This window comes from Poromitra crassiceps (genome assembly GCF_964638095.1).
Source record: "Poromitra crassiceps genome assembly, chromosome: 30".
In the NCBI taxonomy this organism is placed as follows: Eukaryota; Metazoa; Chordata; class Actinopteri; order Beryciformes; family Melamphaidae; genus Poromitra; species Poromitra crassiceps.
This window is the reverse complement of record NC_139652.1, coordinates 11,383,268-11,410,821: the sequence shown is the minus strand read 5'-3', so window position 1 is coordinate 11,410,821 and position 27,554 is coordinate 11,383,268. Positions and strand designations below refer to the sequence as shown.

Sequence of the window (27,554 nt, the reverse complement as noted above, 5' to 3'; positions counted from 1 at the left end):
AGTATCTCAAGAATCAGCGTGAGAAACTGAGTGACGACTTGGCTGACAAAGAGAGCGATGTGGAATATCTTTTGGGGCAGCGCAACAAGCAGGTTGGTACTGGCACACACACAGACACACACACACACACACACAGACACACACACACACAGACACTGTACGTTGTGTTGAAAACAGCCCTGCATTATAATGCCTCTCATGACTCATTGCACTGTGTGATTTCTTTCAGGCGGCGAAGGCGCAACGGGAGGTCAGGAGGACAGTGACAGCCCAAAGCTCCGTGCACTTTGATCGCCAGCGCTCTCAACTCACAATGTCGTCCATCGTGAAGGTTTTTTAAAGCAGTAGAGAAGGAGCCAGCACTCAAAGAAGTCCTTTTGAGGGTTTTTATTCCTGTTGCAACCACAACGTACGCGTTTCAGCAATAGCCTTCGTCAGCGTTCTTGTGCCGTGCACCTAAGACTTTATTTATCCAGTGAGTGTGCAGGCTGATGGCTCCCCAGCTATATCTGCTTTGTCCATCGTGAAGGTTAAATGAGTTTGTAAATATGTTTATAGTGTATATATTTTGTAAATATTTGTGTGTCTAATTTTTTTTCATCCTTCATTCAAATCCATTCACAAACACTATTTTGAGCCAAAGATGCTGAGTTTTCTTTTTTGTTTTGTTACATTTGTGCTTTTTTTCTTGTGTGGAATTCATGAGTGCAAAAAGAGGCAAGCTGAAAACAATGACATTCCCTCGCCTCAAGAGCCGCCTCTGATGGCAGAGATGCTTGTAAATAAATTTGATTTAATTTTTATTTTCAGTTAATTGTTCTCTTTTCTTACATGAATACATATTTTTAGAAGTTGAGTCGAGTATGGTAGTAATCTCTCAAGACAGATTTTCGATTTGCACGGGGAAAAGAACACTTATTTTTAACTGATGGATTCACAGATTGGTATGGTAAATAAATAGTTATACATAAAGTGGTAATATGCAGGTATATAAGGCAGACTTAATGTGGATAACAAAATGTACAGTAAGATTTAACTCCCAAATGTATCAATTTCCCATTGCTAATTATGCAATATTGAGACAAATTACAGACAACTTGATGTATTTTGCTAACAGTCCATTATTATAAAAACAAACCTTATCAAATGAGTGGAAATAATGATGATGGTCTCAGAAAATCAGACATCAAAGTACCTAATGTCTCTGTTCTTTACCAGCAGGTGGTAGTAAAGTCAAGGCTAAGCCAATATTTCATCAAAATACAGTAGTGGTATTAGAAGGTCTATACTACTGTACTTGCATTAAGACGCCCAAAGCATAATAATAGAAAGTTTATGTTATCAGTAAGGAACAGAGGACCCTTGAATAGATGAGAAACTAGAAAGAAACATAAATGGCTGTTCTGTTAAATATTTTCATTGTATTATTACTATTAAAAACAATTTTGGGGGGAACTCAAGAAAAAACAACTATTGTTTTATACTTTTTTTGTATTATTCAAACTAGTTATATACAAACATATTTTACAATGGTCGTATTCCACAACAAATGGTTCCAATATTTGGCAAGAAGGACTTTGCGACACAACAGTGTGGAAACTCCACACAGAAAGGCCCTTTTCACGAGATAGCCCACCTGGGTACCAGGAAGAAAGGGATGGGGAGATATACCCCCAGCGTCCCAAGCGGGAATCGAATCCAGGACCTTGCTGTGAGGCGACAGCACTACCACTGCGCCACCGTGTAAGGGTAGACGGAGTTACGGCTTCAAAAAGGTGAGACTAGATTTTGTAAAAAAAAATCACAATCAAAAAACTTGTCTTTGCAGAAGGTACAAGAAAGTCAATAGTCTGTAAACTTAGCAATACCTGACCTCAACGGGGGAGAACGCCCCACCAGCTGTTTGTGTAACTGTGGCCCTGTGCTCCCAGGCCTACAACCTGATCACAAACACTCTGGACTCTTCCTCAACCCATCATAAATCACATGACTGGTCTGTTGTGCCCCCCCCCCCCCCCCCCTACATGTTTACTATGAACCTAAATGTGTCACAGCTTCATCATTCATTCATAACTTTTAGCTGCTCCATAATCAGTGTTGTAGAGTGAAAAACCTTACGATACAGCATCGTTTGGCACAAAAAGACACGGCACATTGCACATTTTCCATCTTAATCATATTTTTATTTGTATAATAAATAAAGTTGTAATACTTCAGGACCACATTTCACAACCACACAACGGGTATGATGAAGCATATTCTGGAGATTTGAAAGGGGAAAGCCGTGTGGATAAAACAAGAGCCAGATTGATCAATCAATGCTCGTTGCACGGATGTTTTGGATAGAGAAGTTCCTAGTGAGAGGAGTGAATTTCCTTTTGGATGCTTATGTTGAAAGTAGCATTTCCTACTCCTTACAGTACATTCTTTATTGTGACTGGAAATGATGGGTCTGTATAATTAAACGGTAAACAATACACAGAGTAGCCTACAAAAAGGCTGGGGGTTGAAACTTGAATGTACTCCTTTGGTAAAAACACATTCGCTGTTACGGTTTCCCAACAGTAAAGAAACAACAAACAAACAAATAAATAAATAAATACACGAGCGATAGATAAGAAATGTGCAGCTAGGTCTGTGGGCACAAGAGGGTCCATAATAAAATAGAAGCCACTTTGTTGTTGGGGGAGGTTTCCTCCTATAAAGCGTGACCTCTGACCTGAAATCAAAATGTAACAAAAGGCATGAGAACAGAGTCGAGTGACGGCTGAGAGCCATGGAGACACTCTGCTTGAAGTTAACTTCTGGAGCATCATAGACACATTATCACCTCAGTCATAATCGAATGCATATAGACACATTATCACCTCAATCGTAATCTGATGCATGCTCTCTTGACAGGAAAGAAGGTTAAATATTAAACAATCATAAACTTGTTATGACAGTCTAAGGGCAAAGTTTGAATAACAAAGGCAGAGTTTTCATTTTTTTTTTACATTTGTGCATAACAGCTACTGCATGTGTGAGAATCGTTTCAATTGTTGGGGCTAAAATAAAGAACCTGCTCTATTGGTAAATCGCCTTGAGATCAGCTTTGTTATGATTTACTTTACTTTGACTTAGGCCTTAGTATTCCCTGAGGAACATGGGCCATCAACAAATTGTCATTGCCATTCTTATGATTTGGCGCAATATAAATATATAATTGATTCATTGATGAATTATTGTCAGTGTAACGCCATTTTCTGGATGTGACTATAATGTGCCTAGGATCCCCCAGTTCAAGTAAAGCGTTAACCATGCTCATTTTTGAAGATGGCTAATTATCTACTGTTTGTCAGGCCAATTATTAAGTGTCACTACACCCACACACACACACACACACACACACACACACACACACACACACATACACACACACACGTGCGCACTCACACACATACACACCACACCTTATACGTTTAGTGTATTACATGTTGCAATACATACAATAACATTTGTACATCTTTCACTTTTGATAAATGCCCCACTCAATGAAACCGCATTATAACAGCTAGGGAAACCGCTAGCTGCAACAAATAGTACGGCTGGAGAATCAGATTTGCAGCAGTTGAAGTGAAAATCCTATTCTATCCCGAGTAGCAGTGGGTTATAGATGATATCTGATGGAGTGATTCCTCGGTCAAGCCAAGTGTTTTTCTCCTCATGCTACATTCATGTGTGACTGAAATAATGTCATGGCCACTCATTAAAGTGATAGTTCTGTTTGTTTGAAGTTGGGTCCTATGAGGTACTCTCATACAGTCAGTGCACTGGGTAAAGCACTCTGGATGCATCGTGCACCGAGATAGGAGAACTGCACTCCAGCTGTGGCAGGCACAGAGAGCTGCCTGCTGAGTGTGAAGGCGGCCATGAGCAAAAACGTAAAAAACAACAGAAAAAATACATTAAATGCTTCCATACTGCTCACCTGCCATAATCCAAGTCTCCACAAGCCCTGAGATGCCAAGTTGACTTGAAAAGATGTCATGTACACCCTGTTTTTAGCTGAAATCGTCACTGGAGCTAGCAGCTGAAATTACAACAACTAGGGTACAACCTTGCTATAGTGACGATTTTAGCTAAAAACAGGGTGTAAATTACATATTTTCAAGTCAACTTAGCATCTCAGGGCTTGTGGAGACTTGCATTATGCCAGGTGAGCAGTATGGAAGCACTTTATGTATTCTTTCTGTTTTTTACGTTTTTGCTCATGGCCCCCTTCACACTCAGCAGACAGCTCTCTGTGCCTGCTGCAGCTGGAGTGCAGTTCTCCTATCTCGGTGCACGATGCGTCCAGAGTGCTTTACCCAGTGCACTGACTGTATGAGAGTACCTCATAGGACCCAACTTCCAACAAACAGAACTATCCCTTTAAGCTGATCCAATAGTCTCCTCTTCAGCTAATTATCAGTTGGAGTTGAATGAAAGTAAAGATAAGAATTTTTCTGATAACGGCATGCCAACATAAGGGCCAACATAGGTCTTGTTTGATTGTCCTAAATATCGTGTCATTTGCTCCTAATAGTCATTTCTAAAAGTGGGGCTCCTAAACAGAAAAAATGAACTAGAACAAAACATTGTGGACATTTCCTCACACTGACACCGCTTTCAGAGTCAAAGAAATGCTACAGGTGTAATGAGCATCATTTGGTGGGGGTGTGGAGATAGGCGGATGGGGGGGGGGGGCAGGTAGGGGGGGGGCAGGGGGGTGACATCACTGTGTCAGAGCCAGGTGGATGTCTTTCACCAGCATCGTGCCGATCACCATCTTCTCACAGTTGACCGTCAGCTGGGCGCCACCTGCCTCTTTTGTCGCCACGGTGACCAACACCAAGCTGCCACTGGTCACGGTCCTGCCGGCGAACCTGTGGACAGGAAGGTCAGGAGGAGGGACAGGAGGACTGGAGGTCAAAGTGCAAAGGACAAAGGCAGCAAAGATCGAAAGTGAAGATGAAGCCAGGGAATAGAGGATGAACAGGTTTGTCAGTCGTCAGGTTTTAGATTCGATAAAAGCAATCAACATTCTGGTGACTTTGCAAATCGTGTTGCCTGCTAATGGTCTCAATGGGAGCTCCCGTGCCTGTGCCTGGACTAACGCATGAAGGAATAAAGTGTCAAGCAAAACTCAAACGGCGGGCCGGCCACCTGGTAGAGCACGGCAGCACGCACCATAAAGGCGTAGGTCCTTCCCGTGGCCGGCCGGGGGTTCGAATCCGACCCGTGGCCATCTGCCGCATGTCATTCTCTCTCTGTCTAACTACTGTCCTGTCAAACAAAGGATGAACGTGTCCACTAGGTGGCTCATGTTACAATATGTTACCAAATCCATCTAATTGTAGCTCTGACTGAAGTTTGGTCTGATTTGGACGACATTTGGATGGCAGGATGCATTTCCGCATTGTGCTCCAGTCTTTCCACAAATGACCAAATGACACGGATTGGTCTCATGGGGGTGCAGATAATTAAAGCTACAAAATGTGAAATCAAACGTGACATCTCAGATGCCACTGGTGATGATGCATTTTGACACTGGTTCTGCTGTGATTACTGTCAAAACATGACACTGATTGACCTGATGATGCTCATCTAAAAGGTCAACATTTTAAACCAAAGCCATAACTGCCACATCACTGGCTCAGTTGGGACAACATTTAGAGGGATGATGCATCTTCACACTGTACTCCAGTGTAAAAAAAAAAAAAAAAGAGACAGTGATTGGCCTGATGAGGGCGCTATGAATACATTTCAAAATTATACCCCACTGGCCTGATTTGGATGAAAGTTGGAAGGTTGATGCATTTTGGCACTGTGCTGTGGTGGTTAAAACATGACACTAACTATTCTTGATTTAGTGTATATCCACGATCAGCACCGACGAAGGCGGTTATTTTATTTTTTTTATTTTTTTTGGGGGGGGGGGGGGCGGGGGGGATTTGATTTTCCCAAATCAAATCCTTCAGTCCTCACCTGCATTCCTTATCTGAGCCACAGGGAACTCTGCTGAGGCTGGCGGCGGCCGTCACCCTCTGGACGATGGCGTGGTCGTTCTGACACTTGTCGCTCAGGGTCAGCTTCTCCGAGATCTCGTTCATACCCATCAGCTGACCTGGAGGAGTGTCAGCAGCACCACATCGGTCAGGATGTCGGAGACGCTCCACATTTTGCTCTCAGCAGGTTCAAAAAGCCAAGCAATAATTAATTGACAACGGGGCGTGTGCTCGTATCAGCTTGGTGCGATGGTTGTGACGAGTGTATTCCGATACACTCTGGTTTTTGTACCACAGAAATTCATGAAATGCAATCAATTATTTCTGGAAAATGTAGCATTTCATTCAAACATAGTTATATACAGATAGTGTCAATATGCTCTAACACGACAGTGATTTCAACCTCACCAGAAGCCTCTCGCGTGGTCCTCTAGGGAAAAGATTTGATGTCATACTCAATACATCAATGATTACAATGCAAAATGCAAATGCAAATGAAAGTGGAATGCACTGATGCTTCCCACTGAACGTACTGTAGTAGTGTATACTGTAGTAGTAGTAGTCTCTGTAGTAGCGAGTGTACTGTAGTACTAGCAGTGTACTAGTAGTAGTGAGTGTACTGTAGTACTAGCAGTGTACTAGTAGTAGTGAGTGTACTGTAGTAGTAGTAGTCTCTGTAGTAGCGAGTGTACTGTAGTACTAGCAGTGTACTAGTAGTAGTGAGTGTACTGTAGTACTAGCAGTGTACTAGTAGTAGTGAGTGTACTGTAGTACTAGCAGTGTACTAGTAGTAGTGAGTGTACTGTAGTACTAGCAGTGTACTAGTAGTAGTGAGTGTACTGTAGTACTAGCAGTGTACTAGTAGTAGTGAGTGTACTGTAGTACTAGCAGTGTACTAGTAGTAGTGAGTGTACTGTAGTACTAGCAGTGTACTAGTAGTAGTGAGTGTACTGTAGTAGTGTAACTGTAGGGATTCAATTGTCTCATACAGTGAATACACAAGAGGCACATTTGTGCACTAGCACATTGTGAGTTTTCTGTGTCGTTTTGAAACGGACACAAATTTGGCACCGAAACAGTTCTCTCTCCCCTCTCCCTCCAGTAACTAACACTGTAGAAGTTGATGCAAAACCCATTTAGACAAACGAGTGCGTTTTGGCATCGCAAGACTTTTGACTAGGGCTGGGTATCATTTAAAAAATGACAATACCAGTACCAATACCAGTACCAATACCAGTACTCTTAAAGTGATACCGATACCGATAGAGTAATTCATTCAATACCCTTTTAACTTTGGGACGTTCTGGTGCCATCTCGGCACCAGAACTGTCCGCTCCGTCACATACTGTAGGCCGTGCTCGACTTCACCACCACAGACTGTCTGAATTTGTAGTTGCTGTGGTAGTGGGCCAATCATACACAGTGTTGGGCAAGTTACTTTCAAAATGTAATATACTACATATTACTAGTTACTTTCATTTGAAAGTAATAAGTTACATTACAATATTACTTTCTGTGTAGAGTAACTTGTTACTTATTACACTACTTTTGCATTACTTTCACCAAAACAGCAGCAGCAGCAGAATGACATCGCCGCCCCGGCACCATCCCGAAAAATAATTTCAACCGTCTTGAAGTCAGTGTAAACAATCCAATATTCTAAATGTTATTCTTTTCCTTTGTTATTGTCATCTATAGTGGTTATTTGCATAAAAACACACAGTTTGATTAGGAAATGATTGCATCTTTTTTAAATATGTGCTTTGATTTAATAAAATGTAACTCAATTTGTAACTTGAGTTACTTGACAAAGTAATATATTACATGTAATGTTACTTTTGTAATGAGTTACCCCCAACACTGATCATACATCGCATTAGAATGGAAAACACTTGCACAATTGGCTGCGAGCACAACCATACAAATAGCGATTTTTTTTCATCTAGATCTGTGTACAAAAAGGATCGAATGCAAGTATTGTTTGACCAGAAAAGTCTTGATACTACGGTACTTGATACTGGCTTTTTTCGTTCGATAACTTTAAGGTATCGAGTACAGACGTTTGACTCCCAACATGGTCAGTGGTTATCAGAGGTTCGAAAGCCCGGATAACAGAGAGATGGTGTGAATGATGAATTGCACATGATCATCTCAAGGTGGCGCTGTTCTGAGCCTGCCGTTCTTACGGGAAGAGTGAATCAGCATTAGTGGACTCAGTGGATGAGCATTGCAGGTCATTCCCGGTGGTGGAGTGGTGGAGCAGCGTCTAAAGATGCAGGTTAGCTCAGGTGAATCTGGCTGCCAAACTACAGACCTGGAGATGCAGTCAGTTATTACCAAGGCAGGAGGGGACAGCAGGAGAGAGGAAGGGGAGGAGTCAGCTCCAAGCGTTAGAGGGAAGGAACAGGAAGTGGCGACTGGGGGTTTGTGTGTGAGGTGGGCTAAAAGGCAGGTGGGCACACAGACAGCTGGTAGCAACAAATCTATCAAAGCCAACTTACCCAGATTCTTTAAAAGCGTCTCTATTGGGAACAAGTACCAAGAGGATATGACAGTGTTGAAAGACACACTATGGGTTGATAGGAGCTGAAAACCTTGCTCACTCACTGTTAGTCACGGTGGGAAAGTTCTCTTCAATTTGCGTACAAGTAACACGACTTTACACTTTCAAATTGCACGCAGTGAATACACCAAACTTGCCAATTGCGTGCAGTAGCGCCAAAGAGTCGGGAGTTATAACCAGGAAGTAGCATGATGTTGTAATAAGCTGGGCGCTGCGTAGGGTGTAGTGGTCGGGGCGGGCGGACAGGGGAGAAAAACCCTCTGCTTTTACACCGGAGAGCCGCGCTCGCGGCGCGTGCAAATTGCTACATTCGACCGGAAGTCACATTTACTGTTTACGTTATTTAAGCATAAGCCAAACAATAACCCTAACCCTAACCCTAACCTTAACCAAGCAGCAGGAGCCTTTTTCTCCGTGAGGTAAACAGAGAGAGAAGGTAAAACACTGCCCATGTGCTTATATTACCGAGAGTATACAGTATATGATACAAAGTGGGTTGATTATCGGTAAAGCCATCCTTTAATCAGATCCTGTCTAGTGAGCTTAACATTATATAACTGGATAAAAATAATCAATGTATACTTAACATATCCAAAACAGTTTGTATAATATTCAGTTCTAATTATAGATGATCACAACCCTAAAATGAATCTACAGATAGAGGGTCAAACTATACAACAGATGAAAACAGCTAAGCTTCTAGGACTCTGGCTTGACTGTGCACTGTCTTGGTCTGATCACATTATTCATAGCTTTCAAGGGGCGTTACGTGCTGCCGGGAACGCCCACCTGACGGTCAAAAAAAAAACTTGTTCATTCTGCTGCCCGCCAAGTCGACTAGTTTCTCACGCTGTTTGTTTTAGAGCTGCACGCTTTGCATATTAAGGACACGTCAATTGACACGCAGCCGCCCCGTGAAGTACTATTTGAGCGGACGACAGCCCAGGCATCACTTTTTAGCAATAGTCTCACTAATCCCACAGTGGTTTACCTGCTTTTGAGATCTGCAAAAAATAGTTTGCTTCTGTCTCACCCGTTCTCCCTCTCTCTTCACACGCGACGAGGGCTGTGCTCTCTCTCCACAACATTATAAAAACGAGTCCGCACTCCGCACGCAGTCTCTTGTTGTGAAACAATTTCTCCGAACTGCCATGTGTTGGACAGTAACGTTAACGATAGTTCGGTTTGTTTGAAGTGCCCAAAACGTGTAGTTTGTTTAGATATCGTTCTTTTTCAACGCTTGATAGATGGTCTAAATATTCCTGACTGGAAACTGGTGGAAAAAAGACCGCTTTTTGCTGCAGCTGCGTCTGGAGTGTTCAGCGCCATTGATGTTTTGAGTTTTGACCATAGACATATATAAGGCTAGATGGCTTAAGGCGGAGTCACCAGCGTCGTTGAAGCGCTGCCATCTTGCTACGGCAGGCTTTCTGGTACGTTCTATGGTAGCTGTTGGAGGGTGCACAGACAAAAATACTCATAACTCGCTGAAATCTTGACGGATTTACAAACGGTTTGGTTTATTACAAGCATATTCCGTTCCCGAGATATGGCAACAACAACAAAAAAAACACTAAAAACACTATTTTTTTGATGGGCTCCAAATTACACCAAAATTAAACCGAAGCATCTATGCCATGAGAGGGATTCAGGCACAAAGTTTCATGCAGTTTCATCCATTTCCCTAGGAGTTATGATCATCTGATGTGATAATACTAACCCAACAACAGATGCTCATAGCTCCTAGCAAAATGGATGAAACTGCATGAAACTAGGTGCGTGAATTCATCTCATGATGATGATGCTGCAGTTTAAGTTTGGTGTAATTTGGAGCCAAAAATAATAATAAAATGTTAGCGTTTTTTTTATCCCATAAATATATATAAAGCTGTGGTGCCGTAGCAAGATGGCCACCATGCGACGACGTCGCTCTCCATTGACCGGCAGCGCGGGTAAGCCATCTAGCCTTTATATATGTCTATGGTTTTGACCGCCAGAAGGGGCGTTCCTTGTACTTACGTAACGCCCCTTGAAAGCTATGAATTGTTGCACCAAATTGTCTGTTCATTGGTTCTGTGTGATCTGGATTATTGCTCGGTGTTGTGGGCATCTGCTTCTAAATGTCTACTCAGAGAGTTACAAGTAGCACAAAACAAGGCAGCTAGGCTGGTCCTGGGGATGCTCCCCTAGGTCTAGCGTAGCAGATATGCATGTACGTCTCACATGGCTTGACTATCGGCCAACTTAATTATGTATTCTTGTAGTTATTCAAACTCAGACTCCTAAGTTTCTTTTCAATAACTTCATTTACAGTTCAAATATTCATACACACTCCACTAGAGGGGTAAGTGGTGGTCAGATGACTTTACCCCCGACCTAGAACCAACGATCTGAAAAAAGCTGTGATAATATACAGGGCAATCGCATCATGGAACTGTCTTCCATGTAACATTTGTTCTGTGAAAAGGAAAGTCATGCTTTAAAAAGACTCTCAGATCCTACCTACACTCACATACATGATCCTGATACTTATCAGATCTCTTTTGGTCCGCTTTTAGGTTTGCTTTGAAGAGTACAAAGAAATGTACTGAATATATGTTAATTATTTCTAATTTATTATATGTTAAAAAACCTTGAACCTATTTAGACCGTCTGTTAACATTTAGGCCTATTAGCTAGCAGGAGGGCTAGCTGACCATGCAATAGTGTTTTGTCTTAGTTTTTAGATTTTGCTTTTTATTCGTCTTTCTTTGTCTTTTCTTTCATTTGAATTGTAATTTTCTTTTTTTTCGACCCGCCACTAGTCTTTTTCTTTTTTTCCAGTATCCTGTTTTTTCATTTTGTTTTATAATAATTACGCCTGCTTTTATTTATTTAAATTTGTATTCGTTTATTTTTTATTTTTAATCTTTCCACTTCCACCATACAGTTATATTACCTATTGGATTTATTTGACATTTCCCTTTTATATTCCAGTGTTAAAAGCCAATGCTTGTATTGTAAATCGTTGGTAGCCTCTCATGACTCACCTTGCTCCTTCTTAAACTCGTTCTCCGTCATGAAGATGGGCATCATCAGCTCTCCAACCGGTGGTTGAATCGACACAAAGAACTTCCTGGTGTGAGTGCTGCAAATGAACAAGACATTAAAGAGAACCTGTTTCAGTGCTTTATTATAGCTCTAGGGGTGGGCAACATTTCTTTCCAGAGGGCCATACTGACTTACATAAAGTAAGCGAAGGGCCACACATTGGACTGATAACTGCCAACACTCCTGATTTTTGTGGGGGTCTCTCTCTCTATTTTTAACACTCTCTCCCGCTGTGATTGGTCATTTCTCCTGTTAATCTCCTGATAGCATAGCGATACAAATCAAATGGCTGTAGCGGATGAGATTTATTAACGTAATGCTGTCTTTTATTGACTTTTTGTGGGTTGTTTTCCTTTGAGGACGTTGGGGCCCGGATTGAGATGGTCCAGGGGCCCGGGGGCCGGCCCCCCGGGGCCGCATTTTGCCCATGTGTGCTCTAAGATCACAAGGACTTATTTCAAGTAGCATTGCCCTCTTTTCAGTCAGAACATTGTTGCATTGCCTTGTGTGTTTCCCTTCCACAGCACACAGCTGTACACAGCCTATTACAGCCTGGCAGCATGAGAGAAGGGAGGCCTGCAGACACGGGCAATGCTAACAAGTTTACCAGAGCAAATCCAATTTCAAAAATTCAATAGGCGCATGAAAAAATAGTTTTGGTACGGCATCAATTCTGTTATTTCCAACCAAGAGTATGACCCATCGTCATTGCCATTTCCAGACTCAGAGGAGCTGATGAGGAGCAGTAAACACTACGTTGGAAAACAGCAGAAGCTCAATTCTCACCACAGCTGGAAGTTGGCTGCTTGTGTTGAATCACAGAAATCTATGCCCATCACGACGGTGGCCGTCTCTCCTGCAGGCAGCACCTCTGTCAACACAAGAGACATGAGACAAAACGTGTTCAGCACCTCTGTCAACACAAGAGACGTGAGACAAAACGTGTTCAGCACCTCTGTCAACACAAGAGACGTGAGACAAAACGTGTTCAGCACCTCTGTCAACACAAGAGACATGAGACAAAACGTGTTCAGCACCTCTGTCAACACAAGAGACATGAGACAAAACGTGTTCAGCACCTCTGTCAACACAAGAGACATGAGACAAAACGTGTTCAGCACCTCTGTCAACACAAGAGACATGAGACAAAACGTGTTCAGCACCTCGGTCAACACAAGAGACATGAGACAAAACGTGTTCAGCACCTCTGTCAACACAAGAGACATGAGACAAAACGTGTTCAGCACCTCTGTCAACACAAGAGACATGAGACAAACGTGTTGACACATAAATCAATAACATAGTAACACTACAATCCCAAGTGCTCAATGGGGCAAACTATGGTCTATCTATATCTTAAAGGAACACTCCGCCCATTTTCAACCAGCTTTGTATCATTAGAACATCAGTAGTATATCAGAAAACTGTAAACGGTTTTGAAGTCTGTCATTTAATTTGACAGTTATTGAGTGTTAAAGTGTGGACCAGTGACATCACTGGTCCACACTAACTCAAATTAATAACTCATTAACTCAAATCAGCTCTCAATAACTGTCAAACTATTTATCATTCATCTAGTTTGACAGTTATTGAGAGTTGATTTGAGTTAATGAGTTATTAATTTGAGTTAGTGTGGACCAGTGATGTCACTGGTCCACACTTTAACACTCAATAACTGTCAAATTAAATGACAGACTTCAAAACAGTTTACAGTTTTCTGATATACTACTGATGTTCTAATGATACAAAGCTGGTTGAAAATGGGCAGAGTGTTCCTTTAAGTAAAAAGTCAACCAAATCCAATCTTGCAAGAGGTAGAATATGAAATATTTCTGTTACTGTTTTGAATGTTTGACAAAAACACTTTTGTCCTTTATACAGCTGCTGCTACTACTGCTAACCCTAACCCTTTATACAGCTGCTGCTACTACTACTGCTAACACTAATAATAATAATAATAATAATAATAATAATAATAATAATAATAATAATAATAACTAGAAGGGGCTCGATTGAGCACAAACTTCTGCCAAATTCTCCAACTTGTGAAGCTGCAGCCTCCGGTTTGCTTTTACAGCTAAATACTGTAGCATGTGAATGCATTCTGTTAAAGCTGTGTTCACACCGAGATATTTATTTTTCTGTCTGTCGCACGATTCAACCCTTTTAGAATTGCTCTGTTTAAATCGCTCGTCAATAGGCACAATAATTGACGGACATGTGGGGGCTATAACGTCACGCAATGTCATGATATTTGTCCACTACGAGCCACCATAGTTGTTTACAAGCTAAGCCTATCAGCGTGCTCCTAAGGCGAGCTCTATACCGGTAGTACAGACTTCACTTCATGTCAGCTCTCAGCCTGTCAATCAGCTGTCAATGTGGTTTGTTGCCACACAATAAACCAGCGGTTTGTTCCAAGCCAGTGTGATCCTTGACTCACTCTCACACGGCAGCCAATCAGCATTGAACAGCGAGCGACTGATGCCAGCGTAATTTCGCTCGAGTTGGGATATTTCATCTCGGGCGACGAGCGAATTTTGTCCCTATCGCTCTGTCTCTGTCGCTCGGACGCCCAGCGATTTTTCTCCTGGGCGAATATACGCTCAATCGCACGTTTGCATTGACTTTGTATGTAAACTCGATGCCAGCGAAAAACTTTAAGAGGTCGGTGTGAACGCAGCTTAAGCAGCAGCTTAAGCAGCAGCTGCTTTAGACTGTGTGTGTGTGCGAATCGCCTCCAGCTCTAGCACGTTTATGTGGCGAAGCTCCTGAGCCTCCCACCGGCCGTTTGCCGACAAATGCCCGCACACCGCACCCCAACCCCAGAGGGAGGCGTCAGTGCGAATCACTAACCTGAGCGGGACCGGGCCCAATCGAGTGCCCCTCGAGAGGTAACGGGGGTCTGCCCATATGACCAACGCCTGGCGGGCCTGACCTGTCATAGGAACCCTGCGATGACGGTCCCTGGCCGGATCCATGCGTAGCCCGAGGAACCAGATTTGGAACGGACGCATGTGTAGCCTCCCCAGAGGGAGCACATGCAGTGCCGAGGCCATCAGGCCCAACATGACTGTGCACTGATGGACTGACACCGAGGAGTAAAGACTTAATGTCCTCGCTGCCCGCACCGTGCGAGCCTGTCGCTCCGGTGAAAGGCGGGCTCGCATGGCCCTGGAGTTCAACTCGAGCCCCAGGAAGGTAGCCGTCTGCTCTGGGGCGAGGCAGCTCTTTTTCCAGTTCACCAAGAACCCCAAGGTTTGTAGGTGATTGGTCAAGGTGGGCAATAAGACGGAACGAGCCTAGTGTCTAAAGCTACAGTATGTAAGAGAGCTAACTCAGAGTTAACCGCAGAGCTTTGAAAACACGTCTTCTCAGTGGCTGGAAGAAACGTAGAGTGGCGGACCCTGGGGCTGACAGGACGTGACGTAGTCACGTGGGTGAGGTGGGTGGCCATGTCAGGCCCAGGGGGGCACCACGCCACCTGCGGGTGGGTGGTCGGTTTTAATGAAAAATGAAGCCTGCGTTAGTTCATTCAAGACATGATGTCATAGTCTACGCCCCAGCTGTACCAGCTGACAGCCTCTGTTTGGTTCACCGTTTAACCAATTCTCCAATCACAGTCATTCTCACAACAAGGCGGTCCGTTTAAATAGGGCAGCCTCTCACTCACTGATCTGTTCCCCACCTTGCTGGATCGTGCGGCTGCTGGCAACGCTTTGCCCCCTCCACCCCAGCCTCCACCTTTTAGATCAAATGCAAATGCTATCATGTATTGTAGCTCTGGAGTCTGCATGGCTCAAAAAATGAACATGTTTCCATGTCTTGCTTTTACTCTCTATGGTTTAAATGTATCTGGAATATTTTATTCCCATGGGGGATTCTGCTTGCTCTCCCTGCTCGGCGTAGCATGCTGCTGAGCCGAGTTCAGGGAGAATTAAATTAATTAAATATTAAATTAAATATTGAATTAATTCTAAGAGCGGAGCCTTCAACGCCAAACATAATTGTATGCATTATATTCATTTATGCAATAAATGGTTAATTCTATGACTTGAGTGTTCTTGAATGAAGTAATTTTGGAGCAAAATGACAGTCTTCCATAGAGCTGCTATGCAGCGTTGTAGGCACTAGTGAGAGCTTGAGTTTGAAACTAAGTAAAACTAACCCTTACACATGAACTAACCCTAAACTATTCATTATTAAATCATATATAAATTAATACTTATTTAACATGAACACCATTATTAAATGATTACTAGGCACATTAGTTAACTGTTAATTAAGGGCCAGTTAATTATTATTAAGCATTAACTAGCCCCTAATTACTGTACCCTTATTGTAAAGTGATACCAAAGTGGTTCAGACATCACTGGAGCGACTGCACACCACAAAAACACTCACCGATCTCTGGGAACTCTTTGATCCTCATCCCGGACTGCAGCTTGGCGTCCGCTATGTGCAGGTTCTTGGCCTCGGAGCCGGCGCTGTTGGTGAACTTCATCTGCACGGCCACCATGTGCGGGTCGGGGCTGAAGGGCTGGCGGCTGAAGCAGTACTCCACAGACAGACCCTCGCCTGTGATGCGGTGCAGCAGCTCAAAGCTCCTCAGTGCACTGGACGGAGTGATGGCCTGGGCCAGACAATGGGAGACAGTCACTAACCAAGTAGTAGCAACCACCAAGGGTGGATTTAAAGAGTAACTACACTAATGCCTACCCCACACTACAGGATTTTCAAATCCTTGAAGATTATAAAAATCTTGAGAGCCCACACACTACAGGACAGAGAGAGCCGATTTTTTAACATTTCAATCTTGGGACACACACACAATCGCGTCTGTTCAAACGCAACCCCACACACTAGAAGATTATGCCGAAGATTCACCTTGGAAGCAGGGCTCGAGTTAACTTTTAAAATGCCTATTCAGTGTGCGCACCGGGTGTAGTAGTAGTAATAATGATAATAATAATAATAATAATAATAATAATAATACATTTGTGTCATTTTGTTTTCTAAACAAATCTTATTTTTTGTTTTTATAATGCATTTGCACTGAAAGGATTTGTTTAACTAATACTTGCGCGGACAGCCGCGTCCATTCGGGGTGTAGGCCTACTGTGCACGGCCAGGCGAAAACCGTCTGCACAGGTGCCTTGTGGAGTGGCGCGTCTGCTGATTTGACTCACTTTTCCGTGCGGACACTCGCCGATGCGGGAAGCATATGAGACCTAAGCGCTTGTTGTAGGCTACATGCTTTGCAGTATAGCATTAGTTTTCCGCCCCGTTCAAAGACGCACGGGTATTTCACCTCGTTGACAATTTCCTCGTTCTTTGTTTCTGTGCGGGGCTGCGGGCGAACGCGGACCAGATTATTTTGCGAAAAACTAATGGAAACGCAGCTACTACTGGCTCTCTGCTCAAGATGCAATCGCCTGTCGGGTTGTAAATATCTAACATGTTAGATATGCCCGATTCACAATCGGGAAGAGGCAGTCTTCCCGATTGTGAATCTTTGAACCCCACACACTACAGGATCATTTGGGAAGATTATCTGCCCGACGCGCGTCAAATCGGGAGCACCCCCGAGAAAATCGGGAGGGGGGAATCTTGGCCATAATCTTGCAAATTATCCTGTAGTGTGGGGTAGGCATAAATCGATGGGGAAGCCTGACAACCTAATGGTGAAAAGCAGGGGAGTGAACTGACCTTCTGCTATTGGCTGGTCTCTGTGCCCTGGAATGTCCCCTCTATTCACCTTATCACTGGACCTACGTTTCCCATGATTCTCAGCGATTGCCGGTTGTCGACTTCCTGTTTACATTTTTTTCACTAGCCAGGAGGTGCGCGCCGCTGTCAAAGAGTGGGAACGTTTGGCTTATTTGATCCGAAATGGCTAAAAATAGTAACGTTGTGTGGTTGCATAGCGGCGATATTTTACAAAAACGAGGTGAATGTCAATTGTACGGCCTTATTTTAGCGGAAATGTCTAAAAATAGTATGTGGTTGCATAGCGGCCGCTTTTATTTTGAAGGCTAAACGTCCAAACCGGAACTCTTATTTGGTCATGAACGGAGCTTTAGCGGTCTCTCTCTTTCAAGATTCAAGATATTGTCACTCCGTTGTGCACGTGTGAAATTATTGTGCTGGGGGGCTCCATTACAAGACATAGCTAGGTACAAAGTCACAACAATTATTATGATTATTTTCAGTCTCTTTCGCTATGAACGGTCCTGGGCGGAAACAGGCAACCGGCAGCTGGAAACAGGGAGGGAGGGTGTCATGGAAACAGGGAGGGAGGGAGGGTGTCATGGAAACAGGGAGGGAGGGTGTCATGGAAACAGGGAGGGAGGGTGTCATGGAAGCGCCCACGGTCTCACCAGGAAACTCGTGAATAGAGTACAACAGCTGGTGACATCACCCGGGACAAAGACCAGCCAATAAGAGAAGGCCAGTCCAGCACCCTATTTTTCACCATTAGGTGTCAGGCTTCACCAGACGTTCGAGTTTGGATGTGGTCACTCTTTAACTAAGTACATTTAGTATTCATGTTCCTGCAATTAAACTTGTATTTTATAATACAATTACATTTGAAATCACAACCATTAGAGTACAATTTTGTGGCTCTCCATAAGAATCAGAAACTCAACAAATTGGGGAATAATCTGGCTTTCCTTTGTGCATTTTATTCTGTATTGTCCAATTTTTAAAAGAATCTAGTTTTTACTCTGTCCTCTCGTCCTTTTAGAATCACATGGAATCTAACAGTTCCATGTGATGTGATACATGAATAAAGTATTAAATGTATTATGCAAGTGTAGACAGTGTCTGGGATTATGTCTTCAGTATATACCTTTTTTGTCCTACACATCTGTCACTCATTTTTAGGTGTGCAAAAATTACATTTTCTTTACTTCTACTTCAGTAAATAATCAGAAAAGTAGCAATGTCAGTACTCAATAGGACATGCTAGTATTCTTTGCACCACTGCAGGTAACACACATTTATTACTGTATTACTGAGGCTATTTATAAGAGACGGTGTTATGGTCAAGACCTCCCATCTCTGAAACAAGAATTACACCCAGGATTGAGTCCCACCAGCAGGTGTAGATCTAGGTCGGAGATGGGGGGGGGGGGTCTAAGTGTTTTGTAACTAAGCAGGGAGGCTGCAAGAAGCGCGACTGTCTGCTCTAAGAATACAGATTACACCCAGGTGCTGAAGTAAGCGGGTGCAGACATAGACACCACTTGACCAATTTTAACTAAGACGAAGACAATTACTCGAGTGACATCACTGCTGACGTCACAACTGCCTGATGACATCACAGTCGAGAAATTGCGTGACATCATTTCCAGCATCACTTCACACACACACACACACACACACACCCTCTTCCTTGTTGCCTCGATCAAGACCCAAATCCAAATCCAAATCCCGGGTGACATCACAGTTGGGCAATTGCAAATGCATTCAACACACACACACAACACACACACACACACACACACACACACACACACACACACACACACACACACACACCTGCCTGAGTGACATCACTTCCAGGTGACCTCTTAGGTGACTACGTGACTACAGTACAACTACCTGATGACATCACAGTCGAGCAATTGCATGACATTATTTCCAGTTGGTTAACATCACTTCACACACACACCCTCTTCCTTGTTGCCTCGATCCATTCCAGACCCAAACCCAGACCCAAATCTCAGGTGACAACACACACACACACACACACACACACACACACACACACACACAGTTGAGTGACATCAGTCGCACGAGAGGAATTCGCCTAGGTGACTTTTCACAACTGCCTAATCCTAACCGCTTCCAGGTGACTACATCTCAGGTGAACTCCAGGTGAACTCTTGTGCTCATACACACAAAGTCACGCATGGAAGCGGGTGCACCGCTTAAAAAATCTTTCTTTTCAAAGAAGGCTGAACAAAATATTTCCATTCCTTTTGAAGAGAATATCTTTGAAGGGAATACATTCGTTTGGATGTTTGTTTGGAATCATTCACAGCCAAAGATCTGCCCAGACGGGCCATCTGCAGATGGTTAGTTAATTAGCTTCACTTGACTTCGTCATTCATGGGAACAGGATGGACAGAAGGGAGAAAAGGATGCGTGTGTGTGTGTGTGTGTGTGTGTGTGTGTGTGTGTGTGTGTGTGAGTGTGTGTGTGTGTGAGTGTGTGTGTGTGTGCGTGTGTGCGTGCATGTGTGTGTGCGTGTGTGTGTGTGTGTGCGGGGGCGGGGGCGTGCACATGTGCTCAGGATCATGTCATCAGATCCTCTCAATATACCGGATTATTGTAGTGGTGCATGTAAAGGCCATGACAAATTGGTAACAATCTGTGAAAATGTGCAATTTTGAGAACAGTTATAAATAACAGTTACTATGTAAACTATAATGCAATACAGTTTGATTGTTGAAACTGTGTGCACACAAGAGTCGGAAAATACGTTTGAACATGTTCAGAAGCAAATTGTTACATGCAGGATAAAGTTTCTATTACTGCAAGGACTCATTTGACCTTTATCATCCAAACAACACAACAGAGTTAAACAAGCAAGAAACATACAAGAACATTGTGTGTGTGTAGGTAGGGGGCAAGCAACAAGGATGGCCAATCTGATTTGAAGGACAGCCAGTGACACCCTGGCTCTGCCCACATTCATATTTTCCACTTTCCTGATTTGAATGCCCGTCTCCCTTGCCTTATTTTATTTCAATAATTTGTCTAACAGTCAAGTTGAAGCAAGAAATGTGTATTTTGTCGATGTTGGATTTGTTAACATCTTTGCCATCGTTGGCACCTATCACACACGTGTCCTGAGGTTGGTGGGTGTCATTGTTGGCACCTATCACACACGTGTCCTGAGGTTGGTGGGTGTCATTGTTGGCACCTATCACACACGTGTCCTGAGGTTGGTGGGTGTTGGTGAGAAAGAGTTACTTACCGCCGGGGCGAGAGCAGTGTCCGTCAGAGACAAGCCCTCCAGATCGCTCACCAGGCTGCTGGACAGGAAGTTGTTGACGGGCGTGACTTGAGGAGAGGGAGTGGGGTTGACTGGGAGAGAAGGAGAGAGAGAGGGGAGCGTGAGTCTGTAAACATCAGGACGTTTCAGCAAAGATGCCTTTCTACCATGATGATATTTCCCATGAATGACACAATGCTCTATCGTTGCAGCCGCGCAGTTTCTAGGCCGAACGCCAGCCGCAGCGCAAAGCAGTGGGCGTGGAAAGGCGCACTTGATATCTTGGTATCGGCGCTAAACTCAGCCTCAACCATTATAACCACGCCTTTTAAGCGTAAAATTATGCATTGTCCGCTCATTGGAGAATTGCAGGGAAGAGACACACGCTTGCCTTTTAAGCTCCAATTCCTGGACAAATCCGGTAAAACCAGACAAAGCCAAGGGCTCCGCCGCCCCCCCCTCCCTTCATCCGGTCTGTCTATCTCCATATATAGGCTATTATTCCATATTATTATGCTTCTCAAACCAATAACTGCAGTTAAAATACTGCAAGCATGTAAATACGCTACACTATAGCAAGACCAAAGTGAAAATAATTTCTAAATGCATCTGATAGAAAAAAATATTGCCTATGGCTGGATGTCATGAGATTAGATGGCCAGAATGATATCGTTTTATCTCTCCTCCCCCACTGCACGATGCAACATCCTCTGAATGACACCTATCACTTTTACTGGATCTGATAACTTAATTCTATTTAATTTACAGGATTTTATTATTGAGTACGGTAATAGTATTTTATTTGGCCTATATATGCGTCCCCCCCACCCCCTGCCCACAGGCTCTGACAAATATGTTCATTCTCAATAAAATCTTCAGTAATCAATCAGAGGGGCTTTAAAAGCCAGATTGGCAGCAGCTGGCGCAGTGTGATCAATATGGCAGACGAAAACCGATCCACTAAATTCACAGCTGAGGAGAAGATGGTGCTGGCGAATCAGGTGATATATCTGTCCACCATTCATTTTGAATAGCTACAAAACAACTCTTTAAGTTGTTTATTCATCTATCCATTCAGGTTCAAATGTACCATCGCGCACTGTTTGGGGAGGAGAATTACCCCGCCGACGCCCCGCGCCCAGTCCTGGACCGCCTGAGTGAGCCGCCCCAGGTGGCCGTCTATGCGCTGCGCTTGTTCAGCACCTCGGACAGCTCCGCTGCCACAGACGGGGGAAACATTTGGAAATAATTATAACTTTCTATGCTTTGCACACAGAAAAAATAAATACAACAGACAATTCTGTAATGAATAGCTGTAATGAAGAGTGGGGTTTGAAGAAGCGCTACACAACAGTTGATCCAGTTTATCTCTTTCTCTCTTTTCTTTCTCTCTCCCTTTCTCTCACATTAAACGATATACATGCCTATAATGTCAATTATCTGAATGAAATAATAATACATATTAATTAGGAATATTAGTAATATTAGTAGCCTAGCTAATTTCGGGGGGGGGGGGGTAATAAAACGTAGAGCTATATTACACATAAATGGGGATTATTATGATAGCCTAAACTAAATTTATGAAACTGCATTACAGCTTCACCCAAAAAGCCTGAGAAGGGTTGCAATCTTATATTCTATTGTATTCTAAAGTATTTTTTTCTATATATTGTATTCTCCATTCACTTTCCTGTCCCCGGTGCACAGAATCCTGCTTTAGGCCAGCTTTTCAAAAGCGCAAAGCGCTAAAAGTCGGCCAGGTCGGAAGATGGCTGGAAGATAGTAGTACGCCGGTATTTAGCGCCGCCACGCCCACTTCGGCGCATTCAGGGACTCCGCCACGCCCATTCGGCCTAAAGCGCATTTGGCAGCCTAAAGCCTATTGCTATTTTCCCGAAACAGGCGCAAGGCACGTTTTTTTGCGTTTAAGGCCCGTTTTAGCGCCGAAGGCCTGTAGTGTGCGTTAGCAAAAATCTAATTTATTTGCTACACCAACTCCTGTGGGAATCAAGGAAACAGTTCTTGATTCTTCTGTCTTTCTCCTGTTTTTCATTTTTCTGAATGTTGACTATCTCGAAGAAAACGAGGTAGTATACAGCGATAAGTATGACAGTTATATTTATGGACATATTTTGCCTTGAGGGGTCCAGTGCTAAAGGCAATAATGTTGCCTGGACCAATGCTATAAATTATTTCAAAGTCTGTCTCTCACCCTTTCTTTGTGTGTGTGTGTGTGTGTGTGTGTGTGTGTGTGTGTGTGTGTGTGTGTGTGTGTGTGTGTGTGTGTGTGTGTGTGTGTGTGTGTGTGTGTGTGTGTGTGTGTGTGTGTGTGTGTGTGTGTGTGTGTGTTGTATGTTCTGATTACTTGTCTTATTGTTGGCTTTTTTGTCCTCAAGTTGTTATTTTTGTGTACTTTACCTTCTTTCTTACTGTCTTCATTTACTGTATGTATGCATGATACAAACATAGACCTTTTTTTACATCTACTTATTCTCAATGTAATGATATGCTCCATTACGCAAAGTTAAAATAATAATAATTCGCGTTTGTGAGGTCACAGTGAGCTTGAACTTTGATTTTTGACCACCAAAATCTAATCGGCTCATCCTTGAGTACAAGTGGACGTTTGAGGCAAATTTGATTAAATTCTTAAATTCTGTAAAGGCATTCCTGAGATATCGCGTTAAGGAGCATAAAACGAGCAGTCGTGGGGTCACAGTGACCTTGAATTTTGACCACAAAAATCGAATCGGCTCATCCTTGAGTCCAAGTGGACGTTTGAGCCAAATTGGAAGAAATTCCGTCAAGGCCTTCCTAAGATATCGCGTTAACGAGCTTGGAAATGGCGCTCGTGAGGTCGCAGTGACCTTGAACTTTGACCTTTGACCACCCAAATCTAATCACTTCATCCTTGAGTCCAAGTCGATGTTTGAAGCAAATCTGATGAAATTCCATCAAGGCGTTTCTCAGATATCGCGTTAACGAACATCGGACGGACGGACGGACGGACAACCCGAAACCATAATGCCTCCGGCCTGGCTATCGCCGGCGGAGGCATAATAAAAAATAGTATACCCTCTCTTCCATAGAGGAGAGTTTGAGTACTATCCATTACAGCAATAATACCCAAGTGGGTGCTGTTTTAGTCAGATAGATATCACCACAATCCCAGTGAAGGACACACTTGCTGTTCTCATGGCTTTCAGAAAGAAAGCTATCTATCTCCCTAGTTACCAGAAGAGCAGGCATAGTAACCAATCAATCTAGCCATGATTTATGGAAATAATCACATGGTTGGAAACGTCCTTGACCAATCAGCTTGCATGGATAAAACGAACAGTTAATTAAATGCATCTTCCAAAGCTGCGATGTTAACACAGGTGTGGAATAACTTACAATCATCCAGGTCAAGAAGAGACATAAGATTTTCGTTCTCGTTCTTGATCTCTTTTTTGGCAGGCTTGGAAGGAGGTTTAGAGGCAGTTGTCTGGGAAAAGATCAAATAAATATAGTATTAATATTAATATATACACTGATTTACATGTTATTGTGTACAAGTGTTTTAAAGACGCAATCTTATTGTTTCATTGTGCAATGTACAATAATACTCTTTAAATGTAACAAATCAAGGAATTGAATGCCGTTTTAGATTTGACATTCAACACTTTAGAAGGAGATTTTCTTTAATGCAAAACTCACTTTCTGTATATTATAGGGTAGATATGTTTTCTGTAGAATACATTCGCTATCGATACCTTCTTTTTCTTTTTGACCTCTGCCTCCGACTCCTCCTCCTCCGACTCTGCCTCTGATTGGCTGCTCTCAGACTCGCTCTCCTCCTCCTCCTCAGATTCAGACTCAGACTGGCTCTTCTTCCGTGGTTTGCTCTTCCTCTTGATCTTCCTCTCCTCCTCTTCGCTGCTCTGCTCGCTGGGAAGGAAAGCAGAGGTCGGATGAGGACGACATGCGTCGATGGCGGAGAACGAGTAAAAACCGTGACTCGAAGTCCAACGGTGCACGATAGATTAATAAACAGAAACATGAGCTACCTTTCACTTTCCTGCACGGGCTTCTTTAATTCTATCTTTGTTGTCTTCTTCTTCTTCTCCTCCTCCTCCTCAGACTCTGAGGCCTCCTCGCTCTCTTCGCTCTCTGATCCAGAGCCACTCTCCTCCTCGCTGACGCTGCTCACCGAGCCACTGGCAGAGTCCGACTCTGGGGCCGGGGAGGGTAAAGGTCAGGGGTCAGAGGGTCACTCAAACCAACACACACACACACATACATACATACATACATACATACATACATACATACATACATACATACACTCGTTGGAGCCATTCTGTGCACAAAATGATAACACAAAAATGATTTTCCGAGCCGAAGAAGCGCGTGCCTCTCCATTATAGGCTGCTCCCGATCGCCGAGGCGCACCGTTACACTACATCAGGGGTGCCCAAATTCTTTCCCATGAAGGGCCAAAACTCAATCTGGGTGGAGGGCCGAGGGCCAAAAATAAACGTTGTGGAATTACATTAAAATGAATTGTGTTTTTATAGAAAATTAACATTCTAAATTTAAAATAACATTTCAATATAATAATCTACTTTTTATCTGTTTGGTAATTGTAATAATTTGCAATTGGTTATATATATATTTAAAAAAACATCTGCATTTGTGGGGAGCTTAAACATTTAATCAGTAAACACCCCGTTAAAAACAGTTGTATTTTCCACCTTTGTAATCAAGAGAGAAATTTGACTTAATTCACAACTTGAAAAATCCTCAAGGTACTTTGAAAATCAGCTTTATTGTCCATCTTTTGTAAACAATTTGCCATGACAATTTGCCAAAAACATGCAATATCCTGGTTGCTAATGTGGTTCCTCCTCTGGTCGTTAAGGGCGCCTGTTCAGAGGGAGGGGAACTGGTTGGAATAGAAATCCCAAATCCGTGGCGGGTCAAAACAAACAGAGCCAAACTTGGCCCGCGGGCCCCAAATTGGTCAGCACTGCACTACATGGACCGCTGTGGACACCATGGACAAGTCGTCTGTTTATACTAGTTTCTGGAGTCCGCATGGACTTGGAGGATGCGTGGAGAGAGAGGAGCAAACTAACGTTAACTAGCCTAATAACTAAAGCTAGAACAAGGCATTACAATAAAATATGAGTTCTGTGTTATTAAACATATTTAAATCCTTACATGCATTTTTGGCTATGGCCACTGGAGGTTCAGTGAACCCCCTGAACGAACGCAAACTTTGCCCATGACGCACACACGCACACACACACACACACACACGCACGCACACACGCACACACACACACACACACACACACACACACACACACACACACACACACAGCTGGACTCTCTTCAGTGTCTCTAATTGTGATGGTGCCAAGATGGCCGACAACATGGCCTCTCTAGTTACCACTGTCAGCTGACTCCGTGGGCCCGGACTCGCCCTCCGACTCGCCGTCGGAGTAGAAGGGCTTCTCCACTTTCTTCTCCTTCCTCTTCTCACGGCTGCTGCATTTGGTCCATTCGGGCACCTGGCAGAGGAAGAGGAGGAGGACGAGGAGGAGGAAAAGGAAGAGTTCAAGCCAAAAACAGAAAGAGCCTTTGGGACAGAAGCAGAGACCTGGGCAGATTACGGTATAGCGTGGCCATGAAAGCCTCTGCCTGTGCGTGAAGCAGCCAAACGAAGCCAGCTGTCCCTGTCCGCAGATCTGTGGTCAGATCTTACAGCCAGAGAGAGAATTTGTGTATAACAGATCCTAATGCTTGCTCTTTAGTTTTTTTTTGCTCCAGGTGATGCCTTCATGACCAGTTGCAGAAATGGTTTTCTTTGTATACAGGGAGCAGTTCCATTAAGAGAAGTGATGTCTTTCAGGAGTGGCGACCTTTCCTCGCACACAGAAGCACAACAGAGGAAGCCATCTGTCTCTCTCTTAGCTTTCTGCAACCAGGCTCATTGGCCAGTGCAGTCAGCGAGTGTCGTCTCATTGGCCAGTGCGGTCAGCGTGTGTCGTCTCATTGGCCAGTGCGGTCAGCGTGTGTCGTCTCATTGGCCAGTGCAGTCAGCGTGTGTCGTCTCATTGGCCAGTTGCAGTCAGCGAGTGTCGTCTCATTGGCCAGTGCAGTCAGCGTGTGTCGTCTCATTGGCCAGTGCAGTCAGCGAGTGTCGTCTCATTGGCCAGTGCAGTCAGCGAGTGTCGTCTCATTGGCCAGTTGCAGTCAGCGAGTGTCGTCTCATTGGCCAGTTGCAGTCAGCGAGTGTCGTCTCATTGGCCAGTGCAGTCAGCGAGTGTCGTCATTTTCCCGCAACCCATTTAAAACCCACAAGGTTCCTAATGCATGTGGGCGTGTGGGAGGAATGCACACCCCTCTAAAAGAATCACTTCTTTAATGGTAGAGACCGAGGAAGAGGGTGCCGCGCTTCGGGGGAGCTTTGGCTGAGCTAAGCACAGAACAGCAACTACGGTAGGCAGGGGGTGTCAAAAAGCACTTGGGGGCGGGGGGGGGGGGGGGGGGGGGGTTTGCCGCTCTATGGGTTGAGGCTCAAGGAGGCGGGATCTTTGCCATTAACTGACTCACACTGGTTAACGTTGTGACTCTTTCGAGCAGCGTAATAACCTGGCAGACGTGGACAAGAGAAAGAATTGGAATGAAGGTGAGAGGAGGAGAGAGGAGGAGAGTTTCAGAAGACGTCAGGAGAAGCACCAGATCAAGGCACAGGACGGTTTGGACTTCAGCAGATGTGTGAGAACAGTTTTGGACATCACAGAGACAAAATACTTCACCCAAATTCAGCTTTTGCATCACAGCATAGTCCTAATTTAAAACAATATTCTGGGGG

At 43.8% G+C, this 27,554-nt stretch overlaps 1 protein-coding gene across 6 annotated transcripts in view; it reads right to left on the bottom strand.

Moving 5' to 3' along the window:
- Positions 1–4,756: 4,756 nt before the first annotated feature.
- Positions 4,757–27,554, bottom strand: part of ap3b2 (adaptor related protein complex 3 subunit beta 2) — a gene marked incomplete at both ends in the record, with an annotated part of 62,389 nt that continues 39,591 nt past the window's right edge. For 3 of the 6 annotated variants that reach the window (XM_083663191.1, XM_083663192.1, XM_083663194.1), the window contains 10 exons: positions 4,757–4,943; positions 6,010–6,148; positions 11,622–11,719; positions 12,469–12,553; positions 16,087–16,315; positions 20,672–20,781; positions 24,086–24,176; positions 24,445–24,619; positions 24,739–24,904; positions 26,127–26,247. In XM_083663191.1, the coding sequence (XP_083519317.1) occupies positions 4,757–4,943; positions 6,010–6,148; positions 11,622–11,719; positions 12,469–12,553; positions 16,087–16,315; positions 20,672–20,781; positions 24,086–24,176; positions 24,445–24,619; positions 24,739–24,904; positions 26,127–26,247 (1,401 nt within the window). Of the gene's footprint in view, positions 4,944–6,009; positions 6,149–11,621; positions 11,720–12,468; positions 12,554–16,086; positions 16,316–20,671; positions 20,782–24,085; positions 24,177–24,444; positions 24,620–24,738; positions 24,905–26,126; positions 26,248–27,292; positions 27,332–27,554 lie in introns of all 6 variants that reach the window. The other 3 variants (XM_083663193.1, XM_083663196.1, XM_083663195.1) reach the window with 2 other exon arrangements.